Source organism: Zootoca vivipara, chromosome 14 (genome assembly GCF_963506605.1).
Source record: "Zootoca vivipara chromosome 14, rZooViv1.1, whole genome shotgun sequence".
NCBI lineage: Eukaryota > Metazoa > Chordata > Lepidosauria > Squamata > Lacertidae > Zootoca > Zootoca vivipara.
Window position 1 is genome coordinate 40,564,952 of NC_083289.1, and position 24,631 is coordinate 40,589,582.

Consider the following 24,631-nt stretch of genomic DNA (forward strand, 5'->3'; position numbering starts at 1 on the left):
GTGAAGATAAAGTGAGGGCGGCAGATTATGCACACCAGCTTTTGTCAACCTGGTACCCTCCAGATATTTTGGACTACAACTCACATCAGCCTGAGCATTATGCTTTGCTGACTGGGGCAGATGGGAGCTGTAGTCCAAAACAGGAGGGCGCCAGTTTGGCAGAGGCTGATGATATAAAATGTTCTGAGCTCCTTGGAAGAAAGGTGACATGAAAATAGAAAGAAGATCCAGCCAGGGTCATGTTTTCAGCCTCAATTTGGTGCTTGTTTTTCCCTTTAGCCCAGCTTGATAAATCCTTTTCGGTTACTAAGCAAGTATTGAGTGTGCAATTGGATTATGATCCTGCACAAAGAGCCTAAATACTTAATCCACACGTTGCAAACCGTATTTGTGCAAAACCTGGGATTAAGCGCTGCTTTGCATCAGTAACTCTCAAGCACTTGGTTCAAAGAACTTCATGTATTCCCAACTTTAATAATAATATCTTACTAGTGCAGGCATGCTCAAGCTCATTTAATCTTATGACATTTCCCTAAAAGAGAGAAAAAGAAAGAAAGAAAGAAAGAAAGAAAGAAAGAAAGAAAGAAAGAAAGAAAGAAAGAAAGAAAGAAAGAAAGAAGGCTTTTGCCCTGCTTTCTCCCTTGCCATAGCAGTGGATGAAGTAGTTCTTTAAAAATACACAGCTTACTTGCAGATAGCTTAAATGAAGTGTGGGTAAGGCCACTGGAGTAAGCTGCAAATGCTGGAATACTTCTGTCTTGATTGTGTAGCAGATCCCAATATTTCTGTAAAATAAAGTACTTACGAATTGACTCGCGGAACGAATTAAATTCGTCTTGCGGGGCACCACTGTATTTCAGAGAAAACTATTTTGAGAAGCTTCAAATTCTTGGACACCATTCTGGCATAATTTTAAATATTTGTGTAAGTGAAATAAAAATTGGTCTTAGGGATGTTACGTTCTTTGAAAACAAATTATTGAATGTACCATAAAGTCAATGGCGATCAGTGTTCTAATTTGAAAGAAAAGACTAAAGTGAGAGGAAGCGTTCTTGTTTTGAAAATCAAAGAGCATTCTGTAAGAACAGCAACTTTTTCATATTTCTGAAGGGAAACTTTAGAGGCTTTAATCAGTCCGAATAATTAGACAAACTTGGCTCGTTAGTGTATTTCCCAGCAGAAACATAATTTTCAGATGAGTCTTCTTAGAACTTTCGTATAATCTGCTGAGGGTATTTGCATTTTGTATGCATGAAATCCACCCCCCACTTTTTTGGTTTCCAATAGTCAAAACAACTTAAGACTTGCCGTTAGGAATTTTCATGCAAAAGTTACAGAACAGATCCATCAGTGCCTAAATGGATGTTCTGAATGCACATCCAACTTTGTAGTTCACTATGTGCCAAGATGCTCAGACTCTACTTTGCACATAGCTTACTCTACAGATGGAGTAATTTCAAGCTCAGGTATATGTATGTGTGCACTAGCTCTGCCCTCTGGGAATGGGTGGTATCCAGCTAAGCCCTACTGAGAGTTCTTGCATTGCAGGGGGTTGGATGAGATGACCCTTGGGCTCCCTCCCAACTCTACAATTCTATGACCAACTGAAATTAATGAATTAATGGGTCTCCTCTGAGTGGGACTAGCATTGGATACAATCCATTGTTACTTGGAAAACTGAAAGGCAGATAAAATTTCTCTGAGATGTTTGACGATTTCATGTTGTTGTGCACTGCCCTGATGTTTTGCAAGAGGGCGGAACATAAATATTTTAATAAAAGTAAACATTCCTATTTTATATAGAGAGTATTTAGGCCTCATGTTTCAGCCCAAATGGCTCCCAGAATGCCTTATATAGTATACAATAAATTAAAATGAGACAGTACGTGCCTGCAGGTTTACAATCTTACACACACACACACACACACACACACACACACACACACACGAAAAGGAACGGAGGGAAGAGGAAGAAAATAAAACACAGGCACCAATAAATGTTTACTTTTTTGTCTTCTGTCAGGCATTCCTGAATACCCACATCCCTGTTTTTATTCCTAAACCTGTTTTCTCAGTTGAATCCAATGATACCTTGTATGGTGGAGATACCAAGTTCCTGGCAGAAACCAACAAGCTGTGTGAAACCTTGATAGCCCAGATCCTGGAGCATCTCAAGAACCTTGGGAAGGATGAGGTTGGTGCTAACTAGTTTCTTCTTCTGGGACACCCGTCTAGACTAGCCTTCCCCAACCTGGTGCCCCTGCAGATTTTGTGGGACTACAATACCCATCATCAATGCTGGCCGGAGCAGATTAGAGCTGTGGACCAAAACACCCAGAGGACACCAGCTTGGAGGAACTTGGTTTACATAACAAATATTTGCACAAACACTTTCCGTAGTTTGCGTCCAGCGTTGTGTTGGGCCTAGAATCTGCTCCTAAGCTGCTGGCCACTGATAAAGCCTTGAACTGATAAAGCCTCAGTTTTACTCTCCTTCCTTTCCTTCTGAACATATCTTTCTTACACCATTATTATGGTCACACCATTTCCTGCTGAGGTTTGGTCTCATGGTGTCAAGTTTTCCTCTGCAGGGGTGAAGGGCCCATTGAGCTGGTCTGCCCTTGGAGATTGGATTCCTGACTCCTCTGGGAGATTTTGTGGTGGACAGAGCTCTTGATTCTGCTGAGGTCTTAGTCTCGCTGAAAACCAGTGAGATTTGGTGGGCTATCTACACAATCACTCCAGCGCCTTCTCCAGCCTGGAGGAGCCCATGTTGTTCATTGGTATTCTAGGGAGTTGCAGACTATAACACAGGTTGGACGATGGCCAGAGTGTGAGTGGCGCAAAAGGCAAGGACGGCTGCCCAGGCCTCTGTGATGACATTGACGCTGTTGTTGTTGTCACCAGTCTGGTTGAAGTGTCCAGTGTACCATCTGGTCTAGGTCTGTGGGACAAGGGTCAGCTTTTGAGGCTTGAGGACGTGGACAAGGTGCTTGCAGTGAATCAGCTGGCCATGAGTCAATCAGCCATGTATTCCTTTGGCCCTGACTAATCCCGGCTAATTTGAGCAGGCTGAGGAGAGGGTAGGTGAGTCCTGGGTATAGAAAATGCATCCTTGCATGACAGTGTGATGCTTGCCAACCTTAAAGAGGCAACAGTCTGTCAGTTCCTAGAAAAAAACCCACCCCACCCAGGATTCCCAGAGTAGTGAAAAGTACCAGCTTGTCACAAATAATAGGGGTAAGGTGCTGAAGAGGGTGGTAGCAACTCTCAAGGCACTCATGGAGGAAGATTATCTAGGCCAAATGCATTCTGGTTTTAGGCCTGGCTTTGGAACAGAATTGGACTTGGGTGCCCTGGTGAATGGCACTTAGTGTGAAAGAGGTGGCATATGGTGGTGGTGCTTCTTTGTTAATTCTCCTTGAGCTCTCACTGGCTCCTGATACCATTGACCATGGCATCCTTCTGAAAGTTACCATCTGGTCCCCAGTATGGCTTGACATCTCTATGAAGCTGTTGGGAGAGTTCATTTGAGGTATAGGTACACTGATTATACCCAGCTCTGAATCAGAAGTGGCTGTGCCAGTGCCCGGAAGCAACGGTGGGCTGGATGAGGTCCAACAAGCTTATTATACTGTACTAGTATCATGAAGCCCGTTAAATTAACGGGTGCTAGAACAGACCTGTTGCTCTAGCAACCTCGGGGACATGCGCAGAGCACATCCCACCGTGTGCCTGCCGCATGCCCGCGCACGCCTGCCGCTTCAACAGTTCCGCCCGGCCGTCCGAAGTCTCTGCGCTCCAAGTCCCAACGCCTGTCCGTGGGGCACATGCGCAGTAGCGTAATCCCACGGACACAAGGACTGGACGCAGAGACACTTGCACTTTATTATAAAGAATTAGATCCCAACAAGATGCCGGCTCTGTAGGTGGGTGGCTTCCAGGTCCAGGAATCAGGCCTGTTCTGGATGGGATCATGTTTGTAGTCTGCGATTTGAACTGTTTTTGTCCCTAGAAGCTGAGGTGACTGCAGTGGTGAAAAGTGTATTTTATCAGCTTGGGCTGGTGTGCCAGCTCTGGCCGTTCCTAGATAGAGCATTAGCCTGGCCACAGTGATGTGGTTATTGGCAACGTTGAGACCGGACTACTGCAATGCACCCTATGAGCTCATAAAGCAATATAAGTGCTGTATTAAGAACATCTCTCGTTGCCCACTCATTGGGAGTGCAGAGAGAGCAGTTGCTTGACTTCAGCAGGGCTAATTTTCCTGTAGAATGAGGTAGCTGTAGATGGATGATGTCCAACTGTAGCAACATCTTATTGGGAGAGCCTTTCCCTATGTTACATTCAACATAAACTCTTTCTTGCTGGGTTGCATGCGTGCATGCATGAGCGAGTAGTCCTGGTAGCAGCGTTTAGGCAGCGTTTTAATTTCTTTCCCCTGCTTGCTTCAGCAGTAATTCACACCGGGCAACAGTTAAGGCTGGGTAAATTGAGAGGGGGCTCTGGTGAAGTATAAAATGCATTAATTAATGTGGCAGGTCAGCCACAATGGCTCAGCAGCTTCCAACTATTCTTCAGCTGATTTGATTCCTTGGGGCGATGGCTGGCAGCTCTGCCTCTGAAAGCGGGGTGGGTGGGGTGGGGGTGGGGAGAGCAGCTCTTGTTCTTCTCAAGTTGAACAGAGTGACAAAGGGGACATCCTGACAAAGGGGAAGATCAAAAGAGCATTCAGCCTAATACACAGGGGTAATGCTGGCAATGCTTCTTGGGAGAAAAGCAATGACAAACCTAGACAACATCTTAAAAAGCAGAGACATCACCTTGCCAACAAAGGTCCGTATAGTTAAAGCTATGGTTTCCCCAGTAGTGATGTATGGAAGTGAGAGCTGGACCATAAAGAAGGCTGATCGCCGAAGAATTGATGCTTTTGAATTATGGTGCTGGAGGAGACTCTTGAGAGTCCCATGGACTGCAAGAAGATCAAACCTATCCATTCTGAAGGAAATCAGCCCTGAGTGCTCCCTGGAAGGACAGATCGTGAAGCTGAGGCTCCAATACTTTGGCCACCTCATGAGAAGAGAAGACTCCCTGGAAAAGACCCTGATGTTGGGAAAGATGGAGGGCACAAGGAGAAGGGGACGACAGAGGACGAGGTGGCTGGACAGTGTTCTTGAAGTTACAAACATGAGTTTGACCAAACTGTGGGAGGCAGTGCAAGACAGGAGTGCCTGGCGTGCTATGGTCCATGAGGTCACGAAGAGTCGGACACGACTAAATGACTAAACAACAACAAAAATGCTGGCATTGCTATGGCACACCTCTAGGGCTTGGCAGCTGTGCTAGAGAATCCCTGGTGTGGTGCTTTTATGAAGCATCTTCAGGGTAAACATATATGAGCATATGAAACTCCCTTCAATTGAGGTTAGATCGTTGGCTTATCTAGCTCAGTCTTACTATGGCTCTCTGTGTGTCTGGATGAGATCTCTTCCAGCTTTCCTACTTGAGATTCTTTGGAATGGGATTGAACTAGGGACAGTCTGCATGTGCAGGTCAGTGTTTATGTGACACTGCCTTTGTTTTTGCTATTTTGTAATGTGTTCTAACAGGGACCCGGGTGGCGCTGTGGTTAAACCACTGAGCCTAGGGCTTGCTGATCAGAAGGTCGGCGGTTCGAATCCCTGTGACGGGGTGAGCTCCCGTTGCTTGGTCCCAGCTCCTGCCAACCTAGCAGTTCGAAAGCACATCAAAATGCAAGTAGATAAATAGGAACCGCTACAGCGGGAAGGTAAACGGCGTTTCCGTGTGCTGCTCTGGTTCGCCAGAAGTGGCTTTGTCATGCTGGCCACATGACCTGGAAACTATACGCCAGCTCCCTCGGCCAATAATGCAAGATGAGCGCGCAACCCCAGAGTCGGTCACGACTGGACCTAATGGTCAGGGGTCCCTTTACCTTTACCTAATGTGTTCTAACAGTGTTGCGTGAAATACTGAATGACACTGTTGCTTCCAAGAGGGTTTAAAAATTTAAAGTAGGCAGAAGACATGAGGGGAGGGGCTGATAAGGGAACAAAAGGGGTTGCTCAGCCATAGGTTAATGTGCCTGTCAGTCAAGTGCTTTTATTGCAGCTTCAACCTAAGGGAAATGCAATTACCTTTGGAAACAAAAGATGACATACGGATGATAAAAATAAAAAATAGTATTATTTCCATCATTACATCTGTTGATCTCAAAACAAGGCAAAAAATTTGACACTTGTTAGTTGAATGTCTGTAACCAAACAACAAAAAGTCTTGTGTCAATTTTAATACTGATTTATCATAGCACAAACATTTATGGACTAGAGTCCACTTCATCAGGTGCATGATGTGGCATTGTCAGTAGGTAGATGTGAATCAATAGGTGCAGGCTATAAAAAAATGGGCCCAAATGGCAGTGAAATGCAACATCTGCAGCCCGACATTTCGCCAGTTGATTCTCTCCTCTCCTCTGCAACTCTGGGTATGATCTTGCAAGCTACATGTCTGTCTGCTAAAAGAGTTCTGTGTTTTAAAATGTTGTAGACTTTAAAGCGGCAGAGCCAGCTGGCCCTCAACCTCTTCAATAGCATCTTGGCCCATGGAGACCTGAGAAACAACAAACTCAACCAGCTCGCTGTTAACTTGTGGAACCTGGCGCAGAGGCACGGCTACGCAGACACAAAAATTACGGTAAGGCAAATTTTGAGGCTGGGCGGCGGGGGGGGGGGTGACCTTTGTATTCGAACAAGAGAGTTTTGCGGCATCTTAAAAGACTTAACAGATTTATTGTAGCATCAATATTTATGGGCTGGAATCCACTTCATCAGATGCAAGAAGTTGGCAGCTATAAAATAAATAGCTACAGAGAGGGAAAATGGGACCAAATGGCAATGAAAGCCTGCCCTTCCCGGTTGAGAGCCAGGACGCGCTCCTGCTTGCACTCGAGTAGGAGCAGGATCGGGGCTGCAGCTGTGCTTGGCTACCGCCTGGCTGCCTTCATCTGGGAGAGAGTGCTGCGCCTTTCCTCCCAGAAAGATGGAGCCCACCCTCCTGATGCAAGGCAGGCAGGCGGTGTAGGGGCTCTTTGGTGCTGCTTTGCACCCCGCATCTTGTGGACTTCACCCAGGACGGTGGGCTGCATATTTCCTCCAGGGGTGAACAACCCTCAGAAGAAAGAGGCAGTGCACCCGCACAGGGGAAGGCTAAGGCAGTTAAATGCAAAAAGCCCAACAGGCTCTGTGCACTTGGTTACTGGTCCGTCTTTGGGGAGTGGGGGGCGAACGGGCAAGGTAGATCACTTGCCCCCCATACCAGTGAAGGTGGAGGCAGCCTGGCCAAGGAGCCCCAAGGTCCTTGCTGCTCGAGCACGAGTGGCAGGGACACCAGGGCTGCCTCTGCTGGGGGCAGGAGCTCTCCACCACCAGCAGAGCCTGGCCAAGGATGGCCACACGTGAGTGGAAGGGGACTCAGGGCTCACTCAGGGGGCATAGGCATCGGCAAACTCAGCCCTCCGGATGTTTTGGGACTACAACTCCCATCATCCCTAGCTAACAGGATGATGGGAGTTGTAGTCCCAAAACATCTGGAGGGCCGAGTTTGCCTATGCCTGCTTTACACCCCCCCCCAGATGAGCAGCAGGCTGGGGCCAGTTGTATTGGCCACAGCCCACGAGGTGCTGAGGTATAAGCACCTCAGCTTCCATGATGAGAGCTTTAGCAGTTTCACCCATCACTTCACCAGCTGGTGCCAATGCAGCTTTTTACAACATCACAGTTTATCGCCAAACTGTGGTGTTTGGCTGGCGATACACTGCGATGTTGAAAACCCAACATCGCCCAGCCCTACTCCCAACCTCTGGAAGCCTCTGCCATCTTGTTGGTTTTTGAGGACTGCCACAGATGTTGCTTAGAGCACTGCCAAGCTTCCACATTGTTCAGTGGTTTCAAACCCATTCTGAAGCAGATACACATTCTCTGTAGAGAGAGAGGACTTGATTTTCACTGTTTATTCCCCTCCCCCCGCCCCCGCTTCTTTCCATCTTAGGTCAAAACCTTGGAATACATCAAGAAGCAAAGCAAACACCCTGAGCTGAGCCATTTTACCGATCTGGCTGCACGACTTCCTCTGCAGTCAAGGACCTGACAAATCATAGCCTCCTGAACTTGGATGTACTGGAGGGTCCTTCTCTAAGGCCTATAAACCCTCCAGGCTGCATTTTAGGCTATTATCGGAGTTCAATATCTTTTTTTCATTTTGTAGAGTCCCTTGGTGCGTGACAGATTTATTTGGTCAGAGACAGAAGGAAAATGTGTCCTGACAGCGCCATCATTTTTGAAATGAGGTTTTGTTTCCCCACTGCACAGCCGCTAACCATTAAAAGGTGATTTAAATGCTAACTGGGGTCGGTGAAACAGTATCTTACAATTTCAGATTGGAAATAACTTTTCTATCCAAATCTGATGGGGATGTAAGGAAAAGAGGAGAGATAACTTGTGCCAGCATGTTTGAGCAATGTCTTTTGAGTGCTGCAGCCTTTGAAAGATGGGCTTGTACATCTGATTAACAGGGAGCTGTTACTCAGTGTTCATCTCTCAGAGCACCTTTCTGTTGGGCCTTTTTTTATTTTAAAGCATCATATAAATGGAGAGATTCTTGAGCATTTGTGGTAGACCTTGAGAAATACTTGGAAGCAAATGTGTCCGAGAAGCTTTGGTGGCTTATGCTCAAAGTGCATCGCTGTATTTAAAAAAAGATCTAATCATGGATACATCACATTTGTATTCATTCCCATTACCGAACTTTGCAAGCAGTGCTTAGCCTGCTATTTTGTAATCATTAGGCACACTTATTATTATGCTGCATAACCCAGCCTTCATTTGCCTTTTGATTGTAAGCCCATGTGAGCAGCTTGAGCTTTTTTTAAAAAAAATTTCTTTAAATTACTAGTTAACACATCCCTTTGAGAATGGGCAAGCAGCGTATTAAAATGGATGGGGTGTACCTTTTTTCAGTTCAGCACCAGCAATGTACATGATGCCTTAGAGAGGCAAAAATGGAAATGTCCCTGCCCGCAAAGAGCTTGCTCTTTCCAAATAGACAATTTGGGGAAACACAAGAAAGAAGAATGTGGACAGATGTGATCATATAAGGTACACTGAAAGCCATGCAGAGGTGAGTTTTGAGGAGGGATCTGAGAAGGGAAAGAGGCAATGCACATATAAAGACCACATCTCTATTTGAGAAAGTTTCACACACAGGGCCAGAAAGGGAGAATAATTGTTTATTTTGAGGTTTTTGAACCAGCCCTTGAACTGAATGATTCTCTAGGTCAGGCATCCCCAAACTTCGGCCCTCCAGATGTTTTGGACTACAATTCCCATCATCCCTGACCACTGGTCCTGTTAGCTAGGGATCATGGGAGTTGTAGGCCAAAACATCTGGAGGGTCGCAGTTTGGGGATGCCTGCTCTAGGTGGTTTAGCACAAGTTGTTGTAATACAAAAGCTCAGCTCTGCAAACCCGCCTCATAAGACAAGCCTGTGGGATTAAGCCAAAGGCTCATTTAGCCCAGCCTCCTGTTCTCACAGTGGCCAACCAGATGCCAATGGGAACTCCCAATAAGGACCTGAATGCAACATCGCTTTCTCCAGCAACCAGTATTCTGAGGCATACAGGCTCCAGCAGAGGTAGAACATAGCCATGGCTTGGCAGCCTTTAACTCTCTGGCTCATGGCACGAGCCAGAGAACACCTGGAGGTTGCAGTAGAGTTGTCCTTTCTGGCAGTGAGGGAGGAAGCAAACTCCCTGCAGCTGCTCTTGACTTGCTGTGATGTTCCTCCCAGAGGCAAAGGCTCCAGCCTCCAGTGACCCTTAGTTGCCCTGACCATTGGCAGAGGCCTGTGTGCCTCCCTTTGGCTCTGCAGTACCAGGGAATCCGGCTGCTACATCAGGCCTGTGTTAAACAGCAAGTGGCCTTTGTGTAGCTGAGGGTGCAGCAATTGGGGTAGCAGATGTGACAGTGAGAAGCCGGGGCCAAAACAGGGTGCAGTAATATTGTGAAGAGCTTTAAAAGGGTAAGGGCTACAATTACTAGAATATCCCTTAAGGATAACTCTGCTGGCCAGACCTTTCATTTTCAAGGAAAAAAGTTGGGATTTGGTGGTCCTGTATTGTAAGAGGTTTCTGCTACAATAAAGCACTGAACAGTGCCATTCAGTGACATCGCTGCCATGAGGTCACTTCATGGTAGTGAAGGACCAAACATATTTGTTGCTGGTGTTGCATTGAAAATAGCCATAGAGGTTTGCTCGTAATTCCGCTTAAACAAATGGAATCCCACCCATACTCAGTGGAACATGGAGAGAAACACAATGAAAGACAAGTTGATTAAGCTGTCTGTCTGCAAGCTTTGCTTATACATAGAATGAGTTGTGTAGGAAGGAGCATCATGCATCTGAGGACAGAAGAAAACGAGGCAGAGAGAACAAGGGTGCCAGAAACTAGGAATGAGTTCAAAAACTCGACAAATCACAAGTCAGCTGCTGTTAAGGGAGTGGTTGCTAGGGGCTTAGTAAGTGCATAATGTATAAAAGGGAGGGGGAATGTTGAGACTTGCTGAGCCATTTTGCTAAGCAGAATTCTACTGCCTTAATAATAGCAGCTACCAAGGAAGCTGTGGGAAGAGCTATGGGGAAGCCATTATGCTTGCAGAACAAGCAAACATCTTTTGGGCAGAATGCAATTTGGATGCATCACCATTGCCATGTGAGGACACAATAGTCTGTGGTAGGTGGAAGGGAAGGGATGGGTGTGATCTGGCATATCTGCATATGAACCAACTCACAAGTCAGTTGGGCAAACCCAATGCAGAATGTTTTATGCAAACAAGTAACATGGAACTTCATGGCTTCTAGACTAAAGTTGTTTTTTAATGGCAGCTCTAATAGGAATATTGACCTATTAAATATTGGGGTTTGGAACTACTGCAGATATCTGGCCACCTACGAGGCAGGTTGCCAGCTTGGTATAGAGAGGGGGAACCAGTTGCTGCTTCCTACAGACCAAACTGCTCTTAAAGAGACAGGGACAAGTGCAGCTTCAACAGCTGGCAAGCCAACAGAAGGGTAGGTAAATCCCATCGACCCCCGGGCTGAGGCAATAGAGACTCATACTGTCAATCTTTGTGCAACCCTCAGCATACCAGCATCAACTCTCTCATCAAAACTCAAACCACCACTTAATTAGGACTGCTTTCTGTTTTATTGAGTGCAGCTTTATGCTTGTGAGGATTCTGGACACTCCAGATGTTGTTGGACTCTTAATTGGCCAATGGGCAGGAGTGAGGAGTGTTGCTGTGGTCCAGCCACCGGTGGTGGGCAGGATCAGAGGAAAAGTAGGTGGAGTGACTAATACAAATTTTACCTTTGCACAGTAGGCTACTTTCTATGCACACTCCCCCCTCCATTCATTAAAGCAAGAGGCGTTACCAGAAGGTGTAACATGTAAACAAGCAACTCGCATATTGCAACTCTTCCTACCATGCAGGACAGGGGTTACACAGTGCAGGCTGGAACAGGACTGACTTGTGATTTTGATTTGTAACATGCGGCCCCATACAGTAATGTCATGAGTTTCCTGTTCATTGTGACTTCACTGAGGGTAAGAAAGTAAACTTCAACTCATCATACAGTAAGAGCCATGGCTGTTTCCCCCAGCTAATTCTTTTCAGGGGGAAAAGAAGCTATGCAGCTCTGGCATGGCTTCAGCTTGAACCAAGAACAAGCTTACAAAAAGAAGGGCCTGTTTTAACTCCTTGCCCTGTCCATTCAGAAGATTTCCCACTCCCCCCCCCCCGAGAAAAAGATGGAAGTTCCTTGTATCTTTCTCCCTACAGATAAAAAAGTAGGTGGATGGGAGAGTGGGATTACAACTCTTGAATGCATAAACTGCTGACAAGGAAGGGATTAAACAGTTCCCAGATCCAAAGCTACTCCTACCGGTAGCTATTTCACCTACCTCCACCACCCAATCATTACAGCTTAACAGCAGGTGAACATCAGGTGAAACTGTAATACAATGAATAACATAGGAAACAAAAGCAGCAGTAAAATGCAATTAAAAATCACTATGAATCTTTACTGTGATGGATGTGCTGCCTTCAACCACAAATCCACAGATATGCCATGGATCACATGAAGCTTTGCAGACCACTGATGGCCCACAGAGCAGTTTGGGAACCCCTGACTTTACCTAGAAAGCAACTATGATGAAAAAGTTTTGTAATTATTCCAAAAAGGGGTGGATCATATTTTGAGACATATCATGCAACTATTTGTTGTGGATGTTTAGTTTTTTTGTTTTTAATAACCGACTAGACATAGAAGCCCTGGATGCTGGAAGTATCCCAAACGCCCTGTGAAACCTTAATGGGACTGTGCTGCACAAACCATTTTATGCACGGCTTTTCATAAAGTCTCTTGAAGACTGACCAAGTCAGATGACACAGGGTTTCAAGTGCACTGCTTATTTAAATTGTACTTTGCATGTTCTCCTGACCATTGGGCAACAGATGGGTCAATCAAAAGGCAGCAGCCGACATTTCAATTCTGGATATGTTTTGTTCAGCTTTTTGGCACAGTAAGACATAGTTAGCCCAGCTTCTGCTGCTTCAGCCTGTTCAGACCCACGTCTCTCCTCAACTCTTTAGCTTTGGGCATTCTGTCACTACTGTGGGTCTAACACCAGTGCTCCAGGCTACTGAAAAGCTTGGAAGCAAAGGGTGCCAGGGTGAACAGACAGTCCATTAAATGACCAATAACTTCATGTCCATACCTCCCCCAACAGCTAGTCTAATGAACATTTCAAAAATGAAGTTTGACCTTTACAACCACCAGCTGCCAAAAAGGTAATGGGATAAAGATATTTGAGATTTTTTTTACCTGTCTGAAATACACGAACAAATCCAACGATTATGCTGAGAGGTCATTTAGCCACCGACATTTTTTAAAAAAATCTGATGCCTGCTGGCATTCTTAGTCATTCCAACAAATGTTGTTCTCCCCCCTGACCCCCACCCCCACAAGAAACACTGTTAAGGAAACCAAACATGATTTAGGAAAGCCTCCCCGATAGCTCAGTCTTCAAATTTTATAGATCTTGATGCAAATTTATCTATGTGCACCTGCTTCTGAATGGGAGGCTGAAATCCAAGGCCAATGCCTCTGTGGTGCTTCCAAGCTAACGCCTTCTCAAATTCAGTCTGTAGCTTCTGCTGCAGGTTCTGCTCTTTGCTCTTGTCCAGAGCCATGTTCAGCTTGGAGGCATGTGCTGGAGGACCTTGGACTGGCACGGAAACCTTCTTAAATCCACCCATCAGCCGGAGAAACTTGTTTTTTTGCTCTGAATTTTCAAAGGTCGCTGTGGTCCACTGGCCAAAATAGGCATCCTGAAGTGCAAGGGACAAGGGTGGATTAGTGCCCCAAAGGACCTAAATCAAGTTTATTAGCCAACCAAATGCAGGTTATAGCCAAAGAAGGAAAACAACAGAAGAACAGTGTGATGCTGGGGTACACGTTCACAGTGCTCCAACTCAATCACTAAGATTGTCTGATGGTGGCTCCTCACACCCCTGAGCTTCAATCGGCCTTTACTAGGGACCAAGCCCTGCCCTGTGGAACTCCCTGCCACAAGAGGATTGACAGGAATGCCCCCTGCCTCCTTTCAGATGCTACCTGAAAGTTCTTAACACAGACAGGCCTCTGAAATGTTTATTTTTCTATCCTTTTCCCACTCTATAAATATTAAATAAAATATGTAGCGGGCACTGCACTGTCTTTTCATGCTAGAAGATGGCACATGACTTATGGCCTGAGCAAGACAGCAGAGGATGCATCTCAGTAAGCATACCTTCTGCAAAGTACAGGATTGTCTATATAAATATATCAATGCAAATAAGTGAGGAAGCTGCAGGAGGCAAAGAGGCACAGGCCAGAACTAGTAACAGCTTAGTGCAGGTGGGAGGAACATTTGGCTCTCCAGGTGCTGCCGAACAACAATTCCCAGCAGCCCAGCCAGTACAAGCAATGGCCAGGGATGGTGAGTGTTGTAGTTCCGCAGTATCTGGAGGGTCAGTGGTTCCCCACGCCTGGCTCAGTGGTGGAGTATGTGCTTTGCAGACACAGGGTCCCAGACTCAATCTCTTTAAAAGGGTCAGGAAGCAGGAAAGGGGGTTAGACGCCCTTTTCTGAGACCTGAAGAGCCACGGCCAGTCAGAATAGCTAATACTGGGCTAGATGGACAATAAGGCAGCTTCCTATGCATCTATTTAGTTATGAATCACTTCCCTTAAACCAGCCCAAAGCCACTTAACAGTAAAAACATCAAGATAATAAAAGCGTTGTGTTAAAACAATTTCAAGTCCAACACAAATAAAGATTGGGATTACAATCTCCCTTTAAGTGGCTCGTTTGGAAGAGGAAATGGGTGCCAAAAAAGACAAGTGAGACTGCCTATCTGATATGTAAATAGAGGGAGTTACAAAGCGTAAGTGCCATGCTAAAGGCCTGGTTCCTACATTGTACGATGTCCGGATAAGGCGGTATCTGGAGGAGGGCCTCACCTGCAGAGCGCAGTGCTCTGTTGGGCATATAAGAGGGAAAGATGATTCAAGAGAAGAAATGTTCTCCTTGTTTTGCCCTTCCTTTCCACCCCCCTCCCCACATTCACGCACACATGCACTGTCTCTCCCTCCCACCCCCCAATCCCTCCCACTGCTTCCTCTCACCATCAGTAGGTGACAGCAACAGCAGTCAAAACAAAAGAGGCAGTGACAGCCCACCAGGCATATCCAAGGAACCAACAGAAAGACGCAAGTCCTACGGGAGATGTTCTCTGAACCACTGCCGTCTGGTTTTTCCTTTCCTACCATGCCCAACTCTTCTTTCCAATTGTCTAGACTTCCTCCATTCTCAGCTTCTGCACCCAGACATGTCAGCTTACAAACAATTAATTCTACTTAGCGGTGGTGGTGGTGAGATTCATGCAGGCGTAATAACAGCTTTTCCAAACCCTGCAATTTTGGAGGTTAACTCCGAGCAGCTCTCCAACATGTCTTTATTTTTCCCTACCCTTTTTAGCTGGCTTTTTGTGAAGCTTGCCATTGGGCTCTGTCACTCCTGTTCTTCCAGGTGCTAATGCATTCTGATAGGCCGTCACCAAGGGATTGGGATTCCCTGCATAAATGTCAGCTGGAGGACAATTCTACAGCCATCTAGACAATTCTACAGCACGTTTAAAGCACAACTGGGCATTTACCAAAAACTAAAAATAAAAATGTCCAGCCTCCTTCACCTGAAATACCCTACAACTCTTTTAGAGGTTGCCAGCATCCACCTGGCATTACAGTTTTAACGACAAACTGCAACATTTGCAGAGGAGGATGACCACGATGGAAACCAAGCCTTATGGGAAACAGTTGAAGGAGCTGGGTATATTTAGCCTGGAGAAGAGAAGACTTGAGAGGAAACCGACACCTTCAAGTATCTGAAGGGGTGTCAAATGAAGATGGAGCAAGCTTGTTTTCTGCTGCTCTAGACCAGGCTTCCTCAAACTCTGCCCTCTAAATGTTTTGAGACTACAATTCCCATCATCCCTATCCACTGGTCCTGCTAGCTAGGGATCATGGGAGTTGTAGGCCAAAAACATCTGGAGGGCCGAGTTTGAGGAAGCCTGCTCTAGACGGTAGTATCTATACCAATGGATTCAGATTACAAGAAGATTCCAACTAAACTTAGAATTGTAGAGTCTGAAGGCAGCACGAGGGTCATCTAGTCCAATCCCTTGAAATGCAACAATCTTTTGCCCAATGTAGCACTTGAACCCACAATCCTGAGATGAATAGTCTCATGCTCTACTGACTGAGCTATCCTAGCAGTCACTAGGAATAACTTTCTGATGGCAAGACCTATTTGACAGGGGAATGGGCTATCTTGGTGGATTGTGGGTTCAAGTGCCACATTGGGCAAAAGATTGTGGACTCTAGTAGAATCTCCACTAGAGGCTTATAACCAGATGTTGAATTGCCATCTGTAAGGGGTTCTTTAGCTGTGATTCCTGAACTGCTGAGGGTTGAACTAGATGGTCCTTGGGGGTCCCCCTTCCACCTCTACAATTCTATGATACTATAACTGAATAGGACTAGCCAAGGCAGCAAAAGTAGCGCTCTCAAGTCTACCATCCAGGCAGTGACCAGAGGCAGACCAGCTGATTTTCAGCACTTACCTTTAGACTAGGCATACTTTCACTGTTGGAGGCACTACATCTCTGAATATCAGTTAGTAGGAATCACAAATGGGGAGAGTGCAGTTCAGCTCCTGCTTGCATGGTTCCAATAGGCATCTGGATTCCCATTATGAGAGCAGGATGCTGGATCAAATGGGCCACTGGCCTGATCCAACAGAGGCTCTTCTTATGCTCTTACAAAGAAGTGATAACTCAGGGAGTAAATCTGTCATGTGTGAAGTGGCCCTTTGAGACAGCTGGACTTCTAATGTGAGCAGATGCCAATCCATACCCGAGATGGCCTATTCACCTAAAGTACAGAAACCTTTTAACATCCCTCAGTGGGACCTCTTGGCAATTTAAGACTCAATTTCCCCATCTAAGTCAGCAAAGACAGAGAACCTCAATAGTGCCATTACTCCAGCTCCCAAGATAGCCTAGCTCATTTCCGCCAGGGATTTGGGGACCACATTCTTCAAAGGGGGCAATTGCCTCCTGCACTTGAGAGTATTAGATGATGCAGTCCACTAAATGCAGGGAAAAGGTAAGCTCCCTCAGATTCTCTACCTCTGACTGGTCATCTTTTGCAGTTAAGGAGAGAAGAAACATGGCAGTGCTAATCAGAGGGTGACAGCTATGTCCAAGGGCTACTGTTATTAATATTCCACAGCAAATAGAAACAAACAAACACACAAAATTTCTACAGCAAAGATATCACAACTAATTCCCTTAAGGGACTATCGGAGCAAAAATGCTATTTTTCAGGCTTAACAACTGGAATTACAGTTTTCTGGAGGTCAGAGTGCTCTGCTTTCAGCATCTCTAAAGACTGGACTCATTTGTTATACAGCATGACCTCAAGTTTCCAATCAGATGAGAGCTTGGTGTGCCAAACCACAGACATGACTAGCATCACAAGCCAACCACAGTGGAGGGCTGCTTTGTCTTTGCTACCTGGGCTCTTGGAGAGCTCATGCTTACCGATTCTCCCTCTTCCTTGACAGTCTTCATTTTGCCAGATTCCCTGTCAATCTCTTCTTGGAGAGCCTGCCGTCTCAACTGGCATGGAAAAATGGGAAAGATATGTACATGAGGGCAAAAAAATATATCATTTGATTGTAAAACTGGTTAGAAACGTCAAGAAGTTGAGGGGAGAAGTGTCCAAAATGTTACTTGCAGGAAAGAAAAGGCACAATTTCAACCCTTTTATGCAAACAAGAATTTGCAAAGGCAAAAAGCATCTGCAAGACAAGCAGTTCTCAAATACACAAATGCACAGAAAGGATGTTTTAAAGACTGGGAGGCTGCATTTAATTGGCTCTGAGAACACTACAGGTAGTGGATGACCTCAAACTGTGTACATGGAAAAGAGTGGCAATGAAGGAGGGATGATAAAACATCCATGGAAACAATCAGACATTTTGAACCCTTTTGGCATTATCCAGTTGCCCTCCCCAGCCAGCTACTCCAGTTTCAAAATTCCCTTGCATCAGAGATGGGCAACCTTCCCACTGCCTCCTGGATACATTTCCAGAGTGCTTGAAATGCCACTTTCCTGTTCTAAAGTAGGTGCCTGTAGCCATTTTTTTTTAAGTGCAAGTAAACTTGACAAAACAAAGGAGGCTTATCAGGAAGACCAGGAAACTAGAAAAGAAGAGCAGGTGTAGGTGGGGAGAGGACAAAACTGAAAGCCTCAGGACTTCTAAGCTCATCTCATTCATGAAGGATCGACACATTTGAATCCAGCACTTGGGGAGTAAGGCTGGCTTTGCACATCTGATGCTTTGCCCAGAATTACAGAACTACCACGGAGCAAGAATAGGTGGCCAAAGCAGCAGAACTGCAGGTGGTGCCTGAAGCTGAGTCCCTCCATGGTTAGACTCGTGAAATACAATTACCTGCTAGATAACAGACCCCCTTCTTGATGTAGTTCAATTTACAGATGATCATTCAATCTTATCCTAAAACCACCACTTCTCTCACACTGGAGTTGCCCAAACAACACCTTGGTTCAGATGACCGATTAAACTACAGTTTATGGGTTATATGTGACTGGTGGGAACAAGCTTTGTCAACTCTGAGGCTACATGCCCTCGCTTCCCACTCTTCCATCTTTGTGTGAGCCCCAAACTCATCGCAGTTTGATTGTCTAAACTATGGCTGATCAATCAGTTACTGTTTTTTATGTGAAATGCTTTAAATGCAGATGTTCTTGTGGAAAATGTGGTATATAAATCAAGTCATAATGACTAGGAGCATAATCCACAACCTATGTAAGTCTGAGCCACATAGTCACATAGTGGCGCCCGCCCTGTGGAACGCCCTCCCATCAAGGAGATAAACAACGACCTGACATTTAGAAAACACCTAAAGGCAGCCCTGTTTAGGGAAGTTTTTTAATCTGTGATATTTTAATGTATTTTGGTATTTGTTGGAAGCCGCCCAGAGTGGCGGGGGAAAACCCAGCCAGATGGGCGGGGTATAAATAATAATAATAAATAATAATAATAACCCGAATGAAACTGGGAAGCAGCACATAAAAGTCTGGCATAGCCCAAGATGGGCATCCCCAGAGGGCAGGACGTGCAGATGAGATCCTGCTTCACCACTTCCATGTGAGCCACACACAGAACATTATCCAAATCAGCCTAATATGTGCCACAATAAGACTCCAAAAGAGCCACAAAAGAATAAGGTTGTACCTTGTCTATTTGTATTTCGTCACAGTTTCCTTTCTTAAATGCCACCACTTTTATTTCTTCATCCCCTTCCTGAAAAACAAGAGCACATATTTTGAGTATCACCGGGAAAATCCGCTCATGTTTAAGTGTGATATGGTTAGCATTCCACATTACACCAAAAGAATGGTATAAAAATGGAAGATTAAAGGAAAAGTTAAAACTAGCACAGAATGGCTATTGGAGCCCTGCCATCTTTTCATGAAGTTACTGGCCAAGATAAGATCAGACCAAAAGCCCATCTAGCCCAAAATTCCGTTCCCACGGTGGCCAAAAAGATGGCAACAGGAAGCCCACAAACAGAACAGGAGTACAATAAACACCCTCACACTCGTAATCTCCAGCAACTGGTGTCTGAATACATACCACATCTGATATTGGAAGCAAGAAAGCTATCATATGTCTATTAGTCACCAACAGCCTTATCCTTCACAAATTTGTCTGATCTCCCTTTAACGCTGTCCAAGTTGGCGAGTATCACCACATTATTGTGGTAGCAGAGAAAGAACAGATAACTGAAAGGAGGGGTCATTACCGCCCCAAAGAACGTGTGTGGCATAGTGCTTGGAATGTCAGAGTAGGACCTGAGACACTGGGGTTCAAATCCCCACTCAAACATGAGTGGGGATTTGAAAGCCCTACTTCTTACATTCCTCCATTGTAAGAACTGTGTATTTATTTCTACTCTCTGCTTCCAAGTTTATTGAACCTGTCCTCTTATCCCAAAAGTCTTTGGTGAGGAGCTTTATGACAAAAGGTTTTCAAAAATTTAAAGACACAATGTTGACTGGGTCACCCCTACTTATATACTGTACTTACTGACATTCTCAAAGAATGCTAAAAGTTTCAAATCCTCATTCAGCCATGAATTTTGGGTGAGCTACACTTTTCCAGCCCAGCCCAACCCAACCTACTCCATCAGGCTCTCGTGGTGCTAAAATGGGGGCAGGGGAGGGCAAGGGAGAGGGAAGCAGAATCACACATGACACTCTGACCTTACTGGAGGACAGGTGGGATAAAAACAAACTACATAAGAAATGGCAAATAGTAAGTTCTATTTAGAAACTACCTTTGGTTCTTGTTTAATCTTTGCTTTCTTGAAACTGGGCTCTTCTCCACAGGCTTTGGAGCCTCTGTTCTCCCGGTCCTTTTTCTTCTTCTTCTTCTTCTTGATGTGCTGCCTGCTGTCATTTTCAGATCTGCCATCTTCCCAGCTCACTACATGGTCTTGTGCCTTTTTGGATTTGGGGGCGTTCTTAGTCCTCTTTGTTGCTGACCAGCTCTCATTTGTAGCCACATCTCCATCATCCTCCAAGAGAGCTGAATGATCGCTTTCAACTTTGGTCTGGGTTTTCCTCTTCTTCATTTTCTTCTTCTTCACTTTGCTGTCTTGTTCAGAGTTTGAGATCAGACCCGTTTTCTCCTTGCCATCGCTTGGCTTTCTTTTAGATTTTTGTTTTGGTTGGCTTTCAATAGAAACACCAGACTGATTGTCCTGGTTATCCTCTAATGTCAGAAGAGGTTGCTTTCTTTTCTTTTTCTTCCTCTTCTTCTTCATTACTTTGCTTTCTTCTTCTGATACATTGGTTGTGCCCTCTAGAATCTGTTGAAAAGCAAGAGATCTCCTCATATAACCAAATTCTTCTTCTAACTGGTGTTCAGTGTTGGCGATACCTTTTTCTTTTAAACAGCAAACTTTTTTTTCCTTGACAATATCCCTGTCACCTGTCTGAATCTTTTTTCCGTCATGAAACATAGTCTCCTGAGAAATGTTTTTTTGTTTTTTGGAGATGTGTCTTACAGGCTCATCCTCATCTTCTCCACTAAGTTGTATTACACAGTGAGCAGGTTTGTGTTTTTTCTTTTTCTTTGCAGGAAATCCATCACCAATTCCACCACTGTCTGTAATATCCCTTTTGCGTTTCTTACTAATGAAAATAGTGGCTTCCTGCTGTTCTATTGGCAGCTCTTTACTAGAAATCTCACAATCACCATCTTGATCACAAGAAAATCTTTGTGTTCCTTTTCTCTTGAGCTTCTTAGGCATTTCATCAGTTTCATTTAATAATTCTGAATATGAACTGCTTTCTATAACAATGGGAAGGTTTGTACAACCTTTGCTCTTCAATTTGGAAGCATTTTTCTTCATTGAATCTATCTGATCTGAACCCTCTCCATTTACCAAGCACTTCTTTTTCTTTGCCTTGACTTTGGTTTGTAAATCATAATAGCCATTTTCTTCTATTGCAACAACTGTCTGGTTTCTAACCATAGCGTTAACTTTATTATTTATCTGCACAGATTTATCAGTTTTGTTCTTTGCATCCTTTATGACTATTCTGAAAAACAAAAAGCAGACACCCATTTACCAAGTAGTAACTTACTATAGTGGTATCATTATAGTTTAGCAAGATGTGAACAAGCTTAGCCTCCCTCCAGGTTTGTGTGCTCCTCTCTCCCTTCCCCCATGAGAAGAATAATTTTTTTCCCTGCTGAAACACATTAGGCTACTAATAATTTATCAGCAACTTGAAACATGGTCTCTCTTTTTTGGCAGCTATTTCCATGCTTGACACATTTTCTGTTGCAGGGGAAGCAGATGATCTCTATACTCTTAAATAAGTTAAATAAGTAGCACTGTCCTTCATTGCAAGCAATTCCAGTGACATTCTTTGTTACAACAGACTGTGGGCATACAGCCAATTTAGATAGCTTTAAATGGGAATTATGCAATTTCATGAAGGATAAGGTGGTCAATGGCAACTAGTCATGATTTCTGTATGTACTATAGAATCAGAGGAACAGGCCTCTAAATCAGTGTTTCTCAACCTTTTTTGGGCCACGGCACACTTGTTCTGTGAAAAAAATCACGAGGCACACCACCATTAAAAAAGTTTTAAAAATTAACTCTGTGCCGCCCTATATTATAATTATGACTGTAAGAAACACTTGCCAAATATTGCTTTCCAGCGGGTCAGCGTTGTATATTGGCGGCCGCCAGGCTCGTTTGCACTGAGCTTTGGGAAAGAGGAGGAGAAATATTGCTTTCCGGCACGTGACAATGCAAATCGCCCTTCTCGTCGCCACACGTCGCGGCACACCAGCCAGCGTCTCGCGGCACACTAGTGTGCCGCGGAACAGCGGTTGAGAAACGCTGCTCTAAATGACCATTTCTGAGGTGACAACAACATGTCCTGCTTGCCATAGGCATCCAAATGGCTACCGTAAATATAAGATGCCTTCCAACCCTACAATTCTATGATAGATGGGCACTTGGACTGATCCAGCATGGCTCCTCTTGTGTTCTTATGTTTAACAGTCCAAAAGGAGTCAGGCAGGAAGGTATACAGAAAAAAAATAGTGTTAAAGGCACATATTCATGAACATTTCATACATATTGGGTCTATTTTCCCCATCTTATCACACATCTCCATGTGGACAAACAATATGTGTTCCCACCCTTATTTATTAGATAAGATTTATTCCTTTTCCTTCACCACAAGGTGACTTACAGCAATAAAATATGTGAATATAAAGCAAATAAAACAGTTAAAACCCTACGCAAGTGTAAAGATAATCGAAAACAGTTCTACATAGAAAACAATTAAAAGCAACTTCATATTTTTTATAAAAAGCACAGGTGAAAATAGTTCTGATGCAGGCTGGAATAAAGACCTCCATTTAAAAGGCTTGTTGGATGGTCAACAAGGCAGCAGAGGCAGCACCTGCCTAGTAGGTTAGGGTTAGGGTTAGGGTTAGGGTTAGAGTTCAAAGGGGGGGGATGCCACCACGCTAAAGGACCTCCTGTAAAGATGGTACCTGCATGAGGCTCTCTTCTGAAGAGCACAGTGACTGGCTGGGCATATAAGGGGTGTGACAATATTTTAGGTATCCTGGTCTCAAACCAGGAGCGGCAACTGAAGAACAAGTCTTTTCTTTTTAAGTAATTTTTTTATTAAAGATTTCTTTGTTTACAAAAGTATGTGCAATGTCTCCTTTTTAAAGTTACATTTTCTACAGGTCCGTTTCATTTGTTGAGACATTAGTGTTACATTAGGAAGAAAAACGGGAGAAGAGGTGGAGGGGGTAGAATGAGTCTTTTCTGTAGTGGTTCCATTTGTGGAACACTGCCCCCCAGAGAGGCTTATTTATTTTCATACAATTTATACACTGCTTGTTCGTTCTTTTTAAAGCTGTTTACAAAAAGACAAAACAATAAAATTGAAAAATAAATAAATCACGACCATACTTTTAAAACCATACTTTGTTACATCTCTTTAGGCGTGCAGAATTGAGTCAGTGGCTCATATGCTTCTGTCTTGCACTCTTTATAAAGATTCGATGTTATTACCCCTCTATTATTGTCTATGCCAGGCCACCCAATTATTGCTACTGTGCCCTTTCTTTTTAGCAGATCAAGATGATCAGGTGACAGCAAAAACTGCAAGGTTTTTTGGGGGGGCATTTAGAATAAGGTCTATTATTTGATTATTGATGTAACCCCCCCCCCCAAAATGTATTTTCTATAGTTAAGTTTTCACCTCTCTCTTCAGTACGTTTTATTTTATTTTATTGCTATGACTAGTGGCTGATGCAAAATAAAGATTCTTCTGATTCTGATTGGAGAAAATGTTCCTCTTCTCCCAGGCCTTTGGCTACTTACTTAAACCACCTGTGGCCTTTCCAAAAAAAAAGTGTGGGTGTGATTATTTTGTTTATTATGTTACGCATTCCTGGGTTGTTGTTTTTTCTGCCGCAAGCCGCCTTGAGACCCTCGGATGAAGGGCGGTATAAAAATAAAAGAAAAAGAAATGACATGGACACCAGGACTCTCCTGATTTTGCAGGACTCCCAACTCCTCCCACGGCAGCCTCGGCCATGAGCCACGCGGCCTGGGAGTGAGGAGAGCCGGGAGGCCGGCAGGATCTGGAAGGCCGCAGTTCTTCCCCCACCCCACCCCACCCCACCGCACCGCAGCTTGGGGGTCACGGGCATCCCAGCCCTACGGAAGCCAAAGCTTCCCCTCACCCCTCAGAAACCGACCCCTCCCTCTATCCTCCCCACCCCACCGCCGCTCACCTGGCCTGAGGAAGGGAAGCGGGGGCCGTTGGCCTGCCTGCCTCCTCCTCCTACGATCCCAGTTCCCTACCTGGGCGCCGCTTCTTCGAAAGCAGCGAAAAGCACCTCGCCTCGCTCGGCCTGACCCGGAAGGAAAAACAGGCGCCGCGGCCTAGCGGGGAAACCGCCGCCGGCTTTGAGGTTGCCTAGCAACCGCTCCCAATTCCTCCTCCTGCCGCGGCTGCTATGGAGGAACTCCCGGCCCCCAACCTCTGGGACCAAATCTGCGCAGGTGGGAGACCCTCCTCTCCCCCCACCCCCCACGCTTGCCCCCCCCCTTTTGCCCGCATCTTCTGCAAATGCCTCGGTGCAAATTGGGGGCGTGATCTATCCAGACCTACCCTAGGAGCAGGGCCGGATTTAGGTTTGATGAGGCCATAAGCTACTGAAGAGTAATGGGGGCCCTTTAAATGTCCAGCTGTCCTTTGTCAACAACAAATTGTCGATGTTTTTTTTTGTGTGTGTTGAATATACAGG

General features: G+C 45.0%; 3 protein-coding genes across 5 annotated transcripts in view; 2 read left to right on the top strand and 1 right to left on the bottom strand.

Moving 5' to 3' along the window:
- The window catches only part of VPS35L (VPS35 endosomal protein sorting factor like), an 85,462-nt gene extending 76,669 nt beyond the window's left edge, over positions 1-8,793 (top strand). For both annotated transcript variants that reach the window (XM_035131197.2, XM_060282388.1), the window contains exons 29-31: positions 2,076-2,194; positions 6,565-6,711; positions 8,065-8,793. In XM_035131197.2, the coding sequence (XP_034987088.1) occupies positions 2,076-2,194; positions 6,565-6,711; positions 8,065-8,163 (365 nt within the window). In that variant the 3' untranslated portion in view covers positions 8,164-8,793. The remainder of the gene's footprint in view (positions 1-2,075; positions 2,195-6,564; positions 6,712-8,064) is intronic.
- Positions 8,794-12,091: 3,298 nt separating this feature from the next.
- Positions 12,092-24,310, bottom strand: KNOP1 (lysine rich nucleolar protein 1). Its single transcript, XM_060282389.1, has 5 exons — positions 24,186-24,310; positions 20,106-21,375; positions 19,001-19,069; positions 17,280-17,357; positions 12,092-13,464 (listed from the first exon to the last, which is right to left on the bottom strand). The coding sequence occupies exons 2-5, from the start codon at positions 21,306-21,308 to the stop codon at positions 13,153-13,155; spliced, it is 1,662 nt and encodes a 553-aa protein (XP_060138372.1). The 5' UTR covers positions 21,309-21,375; positions 24,186-24,310; the 3' UTR covers positions 12,092-13,152.
- Positions 24,241-24,631, top strand: part of IQCK (IQ motif containing K) — a 38,901-nt gene continuing 38,510 nt past the window's right edge. For both annotated transcript variants that reach the window (XM_035131208.2, XM_060282390.1), the window contains exon 1: positions 24,241-24,386. In XM_035131208.2, coding sequence (XP_034987099.1) covers positions 24,341-24,386 — 46 coding nt within the window. In that variant the 5' untranslated portion in view covers positions 24,241-24,340. The remainder of the gene's footprint in view (positions 24,387-24,631) is intronic.